At 37.3% G+C, this 12588-nt stretch overlaps 1 protein-coding gene across 4 annotated transcripts in view; it reads right to left on the minus strand.

Annotated features, from left to right (window-relative positions):
- Window positions 1–654: 654 nt before the first annotated feature.
- The window catches only part of LOC135103643 (colorectal mutant cancer protein-like), a 68507-nt gene continuing 56573 nt past the window's right edge, over window positions 655–12588 (minus strand). For all 4 annotated transcript variants that reach the window (XM_064010191.1, XM_064010190.1, XM_064010194.1 and 1 more), the window contains 9 exons: window positions 7470–7582; window positions 7103–7348; window positions 6632–6886; window positions 5746–6392; window positions 4917–5181; window positions 3452–3586; window positions 2592–2779; window positions 1544–1646; window positions 655–1088 (listed from right to left, as the gene is read on the minus strand). In XM_064010191.1, the coding sequence (XP_063866261.1) occupies window positions 993–1088; window positions 1544–1646; window positions 2592–2779; window positions 3452–3586; window positions 4917–5181; window positions 5746–6392; window positions 6632–6886; window positions 7103–7348; window positions 7470–7582 (2048 nt within the window). In that variant the 3' untranslated portion in view covers window positions 655–992. The remainder of the gene's footprint in view (window positions 1089–1543; window positions 1647–2591; window positions 2780–3451; window positions 3587–4916; window positions 5182–5745; window positions 6393–6631; window positions 6887–7102; window positions 7349–7469; window positions 7583–12588) is intronic.

Here is a 12588-nt window from a genome sequence, read left to right on the forward strand (position 1 = left end):
TGGCACTCATGTACACTTTATAAAAAAATTACCAATTTTATATGATTCTCACTTTTGAAGCATTAGCATTATTTCATAAAATAAATCCTTGTGTCATTACATACAACCTTACATTGAAACTTTCTTTACAATTCAGTAATTTTCAGAATCATGTCATGAAATTCTATACAGTACAAACACAATATTGTCTGCTCATCAGGCACCATCACCAGCACATCCATTTACCAAACCTTTTAGCATCTCAACCATATGTACAGTAATGCATAACAGTAATATTGCATTTCATGCAATGTAACTCTTCCTAATATAACTTCAGATTCTGTCTGCATGTAACAGGTAATTTTAGTTTTAATCTAAAAAAACATCTTCTGGAATTCAGTGCAAATTATTTCATATTTGTGCATAAATACTTATGTGTGCTGCATCTGTTCTGCAGGTACATAATCCACCATTTCTGTATTTTATTAGCTTCTTCCTTAGTTTTCCCTGAAGTGATTTTCCTGAGGAACATGCTGCATCATCTTAACACTTTATATCCATATTTTCCAGTACTAATTACTTATATAATTAAAAAGAATAATTTTTGCCTGCTTTCTTATCCTTCATCTTTCTTAACAGGTTACAAGTACTGTAACAGTATGCTTTATGTGTGTATTCCAAATGGTAATATATATTATCTTCGCTAAAAGTATTTATAAATAAGACCTACAAATACTAAAAAATTGTGTTTCTAACCCAATGTGTTCAAATGCATGTCATTAAACAATATTTGTATCAATATCTCATCTTACATCTTTTAGTTTTATTCACTGTTTAATATTTCAATCTGCAAAAAAAATATAAATCTGTTCAGTCATGAAATGAAATACATACTAAAGTCCTATGAGTTAAAGCTGCATGAAGACATATTGGATGGATGTTCTCTAATATAAGAAAATACAGAATTAAAAATTTAGCCATTAAATAAATGTACAATTATCACTTTAATATCATTAAAGGGATGTCTCACTAGCAGTAGAGATCATCTGTGTTTGCCTCGAGCATGTTTCTCCTTCATATACAGATATCTTCTGCTTCAAGACACGAACCTGAAAAACAAAGACACTTGCAGTGTTGTGCATAACATTGCCCAACTAAAATTATGGATGAGGAATGAAAGATAAAAAAAAGTTGCTCAATAGTGCCATAAGAGGAATATTCATCTCCATACATAAAAGAAGATGCATACAAATTGTTACACTGGCTGTCAGAAAACAAAGTGAATCCTATCAACCTAAGATACTGATTTGTAGCAACATACTCAAGAATTCTTTCAGGAATAATGGAGTGCTCATACAGTATTATGCCATAAATCACAATTCATGTTACTTCTGCATACATATTTACTGAACAGTACAGTACTTTCTTTCAACAAAATTTAGTGGTGTTCACTGAAGGAAAGACTGATATTTACACAAATGAGTGTGATAACCACAAGCAATATTTCATATTCAGAGAACCTAAGTCCCTCATTCATTACTTAATTAACTAGACTGGTATTTACCTGGTGAGCATGTCTGTCCACCATGCCCATCATCTGCTGCTCCATCCTCTTCACCTTCAGAGCATACTTCTTCTTCAAGCGATCCACAGCAGTGAGAAGTGCTCTGTAGTATGGATGGAACATTATATTCATTGGTTTGGATGAACCTTTTGATTTCTACATGTATATTGACATAGTTGAGACTATCATTTCAACAAATGTACTAAAACTGATGCAGATTTCTCCTTAGTTACATCTGCAAATGTATAAAAAAATGTGAAGTTGCCCACTCTACACTAATATGTTGATCAGAGACCTTGAGGCAGATGCTCAAAAGTCTAAAGACCCCTTTAAGTGCTAAAGTTCCCTTAGATAGCTTAAGATCTAAGCATAAAGGTTCGTTACAGTCAGCAACAAAGGTCTCTTTAATAAAGATTGCTTTGGTACCACCTTTAAGCTCCCCTTCATGAACTGTATTTAATTTGTGTCTGAATTAATTGCATTTTCTTCTGGTATTCAATCCTAAAACTAATTTTAAGGTGGCAGGTGTGTCTTCAGACATGAAACTCTACATAAAATATGTCAGAATCTCCATAATAAGTGCATAATAAGTGGGCCATATTGTTGGTCTGGCAGGATGGAATTATTTGTAATGAATGAGCTTAACTGTGTTTTAAAGCAAGGGAGAGAAGGTATACAGAACCATTGGACATTCTGCACGCAAGTAATGAACATTTGCTTTGTTATTATAGACTCACATCAAGATATTGTGCAGCTGTGTCAAGAACTAGACTCACATCTTGCTCAACCAACTCACAGGTCCCATGCTCTTCCAATTGCAACATGAGTGTTAATTGCATGAAGATTTTATGAGGCATTTTTCAAAATGCTTCTATTTGATTGGCCAAACTACTCACATGTCATCAGCTGCTGTAATAAATGTGCCCTCACAATAAAATGCACCCTTAATTTGATGAAAGGCTAAAGGGAGTTTCAAAAATTGACCTCTTTCTCATTAGAATGGAAAAATTATCATTAATGATAGTAAATTTCATAAAAAGTGTCTTACCCGTTTGCTTTCTTCAGATCATTAATAAACTCCTGTGACTGCATATGTCTAGCCTCTGAATTTTTGGTGACCTTCTCTAGTGTGGTGACCAGGTCCTGCACACGACTCTTGAGCTGTCGTTCACGGCGCAAGGCTTCCATTATTTCAGGAGAGGAAGAGTCAACACCACTGTCACCATCTTCCTTCTCCTAGGATTTTAAGAGTAATGTAGCATTTGCATGTAATGGACACAGATTTCTCATTAAGTATAAGCCAGAATCACTACCCTATTCACAAAATAACTGTGAAGAATATTTGAGCATGAATATAATTTTTATTTTTATTTCATTTTAGGTAATTTTAATATAAATTTAAGGCAACGGATTTGCCACCATTGCAGTGGAAAGTAAGGAGCCCATGCTGGACAAAGTTTCTGATAATAATGAATTTCTACTATGTACAGTTGTTTCATACTGTGGTGTCACAAAGTCCAGTAAATTTTGTCTTTAATTAAGTGAAACTTAACTGCTTTTATATCAAGAGCTCCAGAAAGATCAAGATCTGAAAATTGGATAGGTGGAGATACTTTTAGATGATGACTTTTGTCTGGAACATTTTGTATGTACAATATGACATCACTGCTACTTCAGACAACTGTACCTAATCATGGTTACATCCTTAAGAGAACTGCCTACTATTTAAAATAGGACAATATTGACTAAAGTGAGTACTACATAATGCAATAATATGCCATATCACATCAGCCTCATGGATGGAATTTCTTAAATAGTTTTGTATAAGATGCTATGTGCTCTCAGAATAATTCTCATTTATTCTGAAATATTGTCATGGTCAACATACATGCAGTGCATCCATATTACCTGATTACCACTCGGTCTGTGCTGTGCCAACTCTGACTTAAGGTGGTCTATGGTAGCACAATAAGCTGCTGCCTGAGCTTCATAGGTGCCCACACGCAACTCCAGCCCAGCCTTCTCCCTTTCCATAAGATACACCTGAAAAAAAAACTAATTTGAGTACATCATATGGAATTTGTAGTCTCTAGTAATGTTTTCCTCTATCCTTTATAAAAAAATCATCTCTGGCTAACATACTTGAATGTATACATGATGAATACATTTCATACATAAGCTGTTCTCAAAATTCAGAATATAAACACAATGACATAGTATTCATGGCACCCTTCTTTACTACACTTTGGCAGACCTATGACATCACTGGAATCTCATGTAATCAATGATTAGTAACCACTGCCACTCCCATTTTTGACTCATGAGCCATAAGCTGATCATAAGCCATGCAAAAAAACAACTCTAGCATGCTTAGCATGGATCATTCATGAATCAACTATGTATATTATTTAGATTAAAAAAATGGCTAAGACAAAATAATGATTCCTGCCTTGTGTCACATGACACACCAATGAGTACATGTATATGGTACCATCAACATAAAAAAATTGTATTCAACCACACATCTGTTTACATTGGATGCCTGTTACTAAGAACCCTCCCATGGAATATGGTTGCAGCAAAAGTCTTTGTTGAATCTTGTCAACTGTAGTGATGAAACTAAATTTAAGGTAATGGATTCTCCATCATTGCAGTGGAAAGTAAGGAACTCATGCTGGAGAAAGTTTCTGATAGTAATGAATTTCTACTTATATGTGACCTCTATTAACAGCATAAATGTCAGGCCCACTGTATTTCAATGGTGTAAATATTTTACAACAATTATCAAGAAAATATGCTGTGTACTGATTGTGTAAGAAAATATTAAACAAAATAAATAAATAATAAATAAATAAATAAATAAATAAATAAATAAAGAACAGACTTGTTAAAAATTAGAGTGGTCTTAGCTTATACATCAGTCTGATAATGATGACTAATTCCTATCTTCATAGTTGTCATCATAGTGATAATTATCAGTATAACTTCGTGAATCCATTTTCTGTACTGAGCAGGAGTGCAAACTTAAGACAACACAGGATGTCAATCAGTAAACAATAAACATATGAAATAGGTTCCTCTGCCACTAATGTAGTACAGCTCAATTACTGGATCATTATAAATGGGCAAATCTCATACTGATGATACCACTTGTAAAAATTACCTGCATATATCTGATATGATAAGGTTCAATAGCCCAAATATTATTATCATCATAACAACATTATTTTGAAGAATATTTCACATTTATATGGATCACTCTTCTGTCACCTAATAAGATGACATAATGCAGAACTGTAATCTAGATGTCAAGTTCCTTGCTTTCTACAGCCTTATTCCAGTCCTCATATACATAGATATCTTACTACACTACCTGAGCTCTTAGCTCTGCACGGTCTTCCCGCATTGCAGTAAGCTCTTGCATTAACACTGCATTCTCAAGGTCCAACTTGTGAGCATCTTGAAGGCTGAGTGGATAATGCTTGGTAAGAGGATCAAGGTGGAGAGATTCCAAAGGCAGGAGGGAGGCGGACACATGACCTCGCTCTTCCTTCAGTTTGTTGATGGTGTCTCGCAGCCGCTGCTCCTCCCCTCGACTCAAATCAGAATCAACACCACTTGATGTTGAGGAAGTAGTGCTGTTGAAAGTTGATGTGTAAGAATCAATAAAAGGGCTGCATCAAAAAAATATTACAGACTCTAGGTAATTTGAAAATGTTATCTATGTATATAACAGATTGTTAATATATCCTGAAAATGTAATGAGAAATATAATCATTAATACTGGTCTAAGATATTCCACCATCCTTTAAATCAGTTCATGTATAAAACATTGATGAAAACTACTATACACATACATTTCTTCCTTCACTGTTGTGTTAAGCAAAACAACATTCAAGGAACATACTAAAAGAACAGCAAATTCATGCTTGGAATTGAGCAAAGAAAATAAGATCTATGGTCATGCTTCAGTGTTACATGATACAGTATAAGTGTAAATCTATAGTATGCTATCATAAAACACTCAATCAAATGGATGGTGATAATCAATTTAACCTACATTATGCACTGTGACATCCATTAAAAAAAAAAATGTTTTCCAGGGCATGTACTTTATGTAAGAGCTCTAGTCCTCACACTTTACCAAAATTGATAAAGATATTACACAGTAACCTGAAGTGTCTTTGATATGACAGTCTTACCTTGTGTTATTGCTTGTTCCTGTCTCACTCCAATTCTCTATGTCTGAGGGTTGCGCCCCATACCTTTCTAGGCGGGAAAGCAGATGACGTGCAACATTTTCTGTTGATCTCCGCTGTTCTTGGGCCCTTTTTACTAGGGCCACCAGGTCTTCTTGTTCACTGATGCTCCAGCCACTACTTGCGCTGCTGCTGCCTGCACCCTTCACCCCAACACCTGCAGCTTTGCAGCTAGCCAGCAGCAAACCAATTTCACTCTCAAGAAGGGCTACATACACCTCATAGGCCTCTATTGTCTGGTCTAAGTTGGTTACTGCCAGCTGCAGGGCTACTGAATTGGATTCATATTTACCCATCAAAATGCTGAGGTGATCACAATGTGATTTAGATTCACTGAGAGTTACAGCTAAGACATCATTCTGAGCTTTTAGATGATCTATTCTTGCATGGAGTCTCTCTATTTCCACTTCAAATTCTTTTAGTCTCTCATGGGGTGCCAGTGCTCCTCCAGCAGTAGCAAGAGCATGGTATAGTTCTTGGGCATCACTTTCCTCTTGGACACCTGCCACTAACTGCTCTGCCACAGCGGTGGTCCACACGCCTACACTACTCAGCTCTGAACCTGTGATTCTCTGGTCACCACTCTCTGCCTGAGGGAGAGAGCAAAGTAATCAGAGTAAAATCTGCTATAAAGATAAACTGTATTATGAGAGAGAGAGAGAGAGAGAGAGAGAGAGAGAGAGAGAGAGAGAGAGAGAGAGAGAGAGAGAGAGAGAGAGAGAGAGAGAGAGAGAGAGAGAGAGAGAGAGAGAGAGAGAGAGAGAGAGAGAGAGAGAGAGAGATTTATATGTCCTGTATTAACCAAAGCTATATAGAATTTTTCACTTACTTTCTTTAACCTGACACGTTCCGCTAGCCTGCAGATGATGGGTGTCTCATCCTGGGTAGGTGTGTGGCTCTCTGGAGGCTGTGGGGATGGGGAGGGAGACACTGTTCCAGGCCCAGATCCACTGAGGCCTGACCCTCCTGACACAGTGGTGAAGGCTTGCAGGGGAGCACCTCGCAACCCTCGCACGGTAACTGCATCAGCAACTTGCAGTGCTTGAGGTGGCAAGGCCGGTTGCATTCTTTGATACTCACGTAACTGCAAAGTCACAATAGTTACATTGTGGCTTGATATTCAGTAAAAAAAAAAAAAAGTCTGAGGCCGGATGGTTGATTATTTTATTTTTATTTTATAATTACTACATGAAAGTTACACAAAATACAAGCAATCAATTCAAATTGGTGTGTGCAATTTTAAATGATTTTTTTATTTTTTTTTATTTGGAGGAACAAAGTAAATAATGATTCAGTTTACCTTTTTGCAGAGAGCATCCCTTTCTTGCGTCACAGCTACCAGTGTGTTGCGATGAGTCGATGCTGCATGCTGGGCCAGGGCCAGGGCATGCTGCAGACTGTTGTTTTCCTCTCTCAAAGCTTTAACTTCTTCCTCCAGAGCACTGAGAGAGCGGCTGTGGTCGTCTCCTGACGCCCTGCAGCTGCTGGTATCTCCACTACCTCGAGGACACTCGCTCACGTCCAGGTCAGCGATACCCTCCCCAGCCTGAACAAAGATTTGTGTCATGATCGTGGTGAAAAATGTACATGTATGTTCATCAATGGTAAACACAGCTGCATCACTTGTGTCAGTTTATGAAATGTTACCTAGAAATTGTCATACTTGCCTCCACTGCCCTGTCATCAATATCACAAGATGTGGAAGCATCGGTAGCCGTCTGATCTCGTGGTTCCTCCATCTGCTCCTGCTCCTCAGACTCTACAGCCTCGCTTGTTGAATCTTACGATAAAGTTTTCATGAATAAATGTGCATCACACATGCACCTGAATTTATGCAATATGAAACTAATCACTTGGTATTGGGGTTGATGGTACTCAGGTTATACGAGCCTCAGGTCAGATGATCCTCAAGACAGATCTGCCTGAGTGCAAATAAGCCTCAGGACGTTTGGTGCTCGAGATACTTGATACCCAAACCACTTGGTCTCCAAAGTGTCTCTAGATTCAGACATCTGCTGGACTACAGGCTTTGTGAAGGCAGCACACTAATATATAATGCCCAGCAAACTATCCATCTACTTATTCAACCACATCCACCCATCCACTCGAACACTCAACGACACACCAATCCACTTATCCACCCATCCATCCAACACCAACTCCCATTGATCCATCCATTCATCCACCCATCCACTCACCAACTTACCACCACCAACCCACCCACTCATCCATCCACCCACCTATCCACAAAACCATTCATCCTTTCATCCACCTAACCATGCCTTGACCCACCAATACACCCATGTACCCACAAACCTACATACAACCAATTCATCCATCCATACATCTATCCAATTACCCACTCACTCACCCTTCCATCCACACATCAGTTCATCCATCTATCCATTTATCCACACATCAAGGCTTCTACCCATCCACACATCCCTCCATACACACACCCATTTTGACTTACCCATCCATTTACTCACTCATCTATCCACCTAGCCATCCATCCACACACCAATTCATCCAACCACCCATTCACTCATCCAACCATCCACCTACCCATTCACTCACCCATCCACTTATCCACCTACACAACAATTCACCCATCCACAAATCAATCAATTCATCCATCTACCTACCCATCCCCAATCCACCTTTCCATACAAGCACCTATTCGCACATTCGTCCTTCATCCACTTATCCACTGAGAGAGAGAGAGAGAGAGAGAGAGAGAGAGAGAGAGAGAGAGAGAGAGAGAGAGAGAGAGAGAGAGAGAAATGAAGAGATGATGGATAATTGGAGTCGAGGATACACACACAAACGGAAGGACATAAAAAAAAAGCCTCGTATACGTAACAAGTTATGGCAATCATATAAGTGATATATATATATATATATATATATATATATATATATATATATATATATATATATATATATATATATATATATATATATATATATATATATATATATATATATATATATATATATATAATTCATTTTATCTTTTTTTTCATGGTTAACGCCGGAAATCTGACGGAAGGAACCGCTTGACCTGAAGGAACAACCACGACAACCGCCACATCTATCACCTCGATCACTCATCGTTCGTTTCTTCATTGACTTGTTCACTCAATAGATTACTCAGTCATTCAAACACACACACGCATCACCATCTTGGTCGTTCAGCCTCAACCCAGCGCAGAAGGAGTGGCTGGAGAGAGTGCAGTGGCGTGCGCCCAGGATCGCGTTTGGCCTTTCATACGCCGGCTACGCGGACGCCCTCACCAACCTAGACCTCACCCCCTGCCCCCTGGCAGCTATCTGCAAACAAGCACTTCTGCAATTTAGCAAACGAGTTCTAAACAACCAACGCCAACGCCACCTCTTCCCCCCTTCCGAAGCCCCTCCCTGCCATGCTGCTTGTTACCACAATCCTCACTCCCACCCGCTCCCGAATAGACAGGCATAAGAACAATCTCATCCCGGCCATTGTCAACCTGATCAATAAAATGAACATGTAATGCAAATGTGAAAGAAACAAATTAAATAAATCCAGCTTCAACACCTGTTATGATGCATTTTCATATATATACAAAAGTGTCATTTTGCTACCTTCACTGTATCAACTTGATGTGCTCCTATTTTATTTTATTTTATTTTATTTTATTTTATTTTTGTATATTTTGATTTATTTTACTTCTAGTGTTTTTATTTAACTGCTCCTATGTTTTCTTTTAATTCCTTGTTTTCAATGTAACTTGCCACAAGAAAGGCTGTTCGGCTCAAATAAACCGTTAAATATTATTATCATTATTATTAATAGTAGTATCATTATTACACACACACACACACACACACACACACACACACAATAGTATTATTATTATTATTATCATTAGTAGTAGTAGTAGTAATAGTAGTCTATCTATGTCTATACCAGACCGACAGTCCGGCACACACATTATTATTATTAATATTATTATTATTATTATTAGTAGTAGTAGTAGTATAAGTAGTAGTAGTAAAAGTAGTCTATCTAACCCTACACCAGACCGGCAATCTCGTACACACAGTAGTAGTAGTAGTAGTAGTAGTAGTAGTCTATCTCTATACCAGGGCGGCCCAGGTAACACACACACACACACACACATTAATAGTAGTAGTAGTAGTAGTAGTAGTAGTAGTAGTAGTAGTAGTAGTAGTAGTAGTAGTAGTAGTAGTAGTTGTTGTAGTAGTAGTAGTAGTAGTAGTAGTAGTAGTAGTAGTAGTAGTAGTAGTAGTAGTAGTAGTAGTAGTAGTGGCATTAGTATTAGTATTAGTATTAGTAGTATTAGTAGTAGTAGTAGTAGCATTATTATTATTATTATTATTATTATTATTAGTAGTAGTAGTAGTAGTAGTAGTAGTAGTAGTAGTAGTTGTAGTCTATCTACATATTTCTACACCTGGCCGCGAGTATACACCGGCTGCTTAGACACGGCACCACACGCACGCACACACACACACACACACACACACACACACACACACACACACACACACACACACACACATATCATTCACACTCTTGATAATAATGATAATTACTACTACTACCACTACTACTACTACTACAACTACTACTACTACTACTATTACTACTAATGCACTCCCTCACACGCTTCCATTCTTCTTGTCTTCTTTTTACTACTACAATCTACGCATTTCAGTCTGGAAAATACCAGGAAATGTCCTGAAAAAAAAAAAAAAGGAAATTGAAGGAAATATTGACGAAGAGAGATGGGGAGGGAAGGTCTTGGTCTGGGTCCTAATGATGTGATGTTTTCATGGTGGGCGCTCTGAACGGGGCTGCAGCCTTCATTTTATTTAAGCCTTATTTGAACCATTTTGGGGGTCATTCATATATTTTCGTGGTTAATTCTGGCTTTTCTTCACGTCTGAGTCTGGAAACACCCAGAAGTTTAGCTAAATATTGATGTACAGGCAGGGAGGGAGGCAGGGAAAATGTCGGTCTCGGCCCTTATATATACGTAGCTAATTATATTTTTTAAATGATGGGAAGAAAGAAGACGCCCAGACCGGGATGCACTACATATTCTGACTTACCATAGACTTTAAAGACACCCTGAATATCAAAAGATTTCCAGCCTGAGTAATACTACAGAAAATCTAAAAAAAAAAAAAAAATCTGCAACTTTTACGAACGGCAAAAAAAAAAAAAAAAAAAAAAAAAAAAAAAAAATATATATATATATATATATATATATATATATATATATATATATATATATATATATATATATATATATATATATATATATATATATATATATATATATATATATATATATAATATCGAGAAAGAAAACACGGCCAGATTAGATTTTATTACATATTCTGAATACTTTTTTTTATTTTTCACTTTACTAAATAAATAAAGAAAAAAATTCCTTTTCGAATAATGGAAATTATCTTTCAAATACAACAATTAACATGTTTTAAATTTGAAAATACGAATTGCTGGACTAGATTTTATTGGATATTGTTACTTGGTATATGTTTCTTATATTTTTTTTAAAGTTAAATTAAATACCAAAACAATAATAGACGCTATCAAGAAAAGTGAAAATAAACAAAATGACAAATTTTAATTTTTTCGAGAAACAGAAACACAGCTAAACTAAATTTTATTATAGATTATAATTTGCTATATTTTTCTAATAATAAATTAAATGTCAGAAGAATGGCAATTCGATTGATAAAAAAGAAAAAAATAATATGGCGCCGAAACGTTTTTTCTTTCTCCTCTCCTCCGTACCTTCTTTTCTTCCCTCCCCTCATACTGCTCCTCTCCCCTTCACCACCACCTCCTTCTCTTCCAATACCCAGGTGTAGAAAACACCTGAAAAAACTTGGAAAATTCTAGCAATTACGCTAAATATTGACGGGAGGAGACGGGAAATTGTTACCTTAGCAGCGGCGGGCCGGCTGGCCGGGCTAGACCTTGGCTGGGCTTGGCGGGGCAGGACGGGCCGCCAAGGATACCGTGGTGTGGTGTGGTGTGGTGATGATAACAATGCAGAGACGAGTCACAAAGCTGTATAATTAGTGTTTAGCCCTATGACTGCCGTTTGGTGCACCTTTTCCTAATTACCAATCACTGTGAGATATCATTACTTGTTCTACAGCCATATCCAATCTTTAAACTGGGTAGGAATTCCAAAATCTATTCTTTTCGCCAATAACTTTCTTGCAGATTCTTATAACTATTTCATACATTGTATATGGTGGTGATAATTGTTTCATATCAAATTGAAAGTGTTAAAGCAATAGCTGTATTGGTCAAGAGAACTGCATGAACTACACCAGTGCTGTGTGTGTGTGTGTGTGTGTGTGTACGATGGGCGCGAGTTTCAATCATATACCAAGTAACGGTTTGGGGGTGGGAGATGGAGGGGCAGCAGGTTACCATTATTATTATTATTATTATTATTATTATTATTATTAGTAGTAGTAGTAGTAGTAGTAGTAGTACTAGTAGTAGTAGTAGTAGTTGTAGTAGTAGTAGTCGTAGTAGTAGTAGTAGTAGCAGCAGCACTAGTAGGTGTGTGGATGGATAACTGAATGGGTGGATAGACAGGTGAGTCGGTGGATCGTTGAGGGGCTAGTTGAGTGGATGGTGTGAGTGATAGGGTGTGTGGATGAGGTCTGGATGGTGGGTTTAGTGTAAGTGAGTAGATGGGTGGGTGGATGGGTGAATGAGTATGAATGAGT

The sequence above is a fragment of the Scylla paramamosain genome, chromosome 9 (genome assembly GCF_035594125.1).
Source record: "Scylla paramamosain isolate STU-SP2022 chromosome 9, ASM3559412v1, whole genome shotgun sequence".
Lineage (NCBI taxonomy): Eukaryota > Metazoa > Arthropoda > Malacostraca > Decapoda > Portunidae > Scylla > Scylla paramamosain.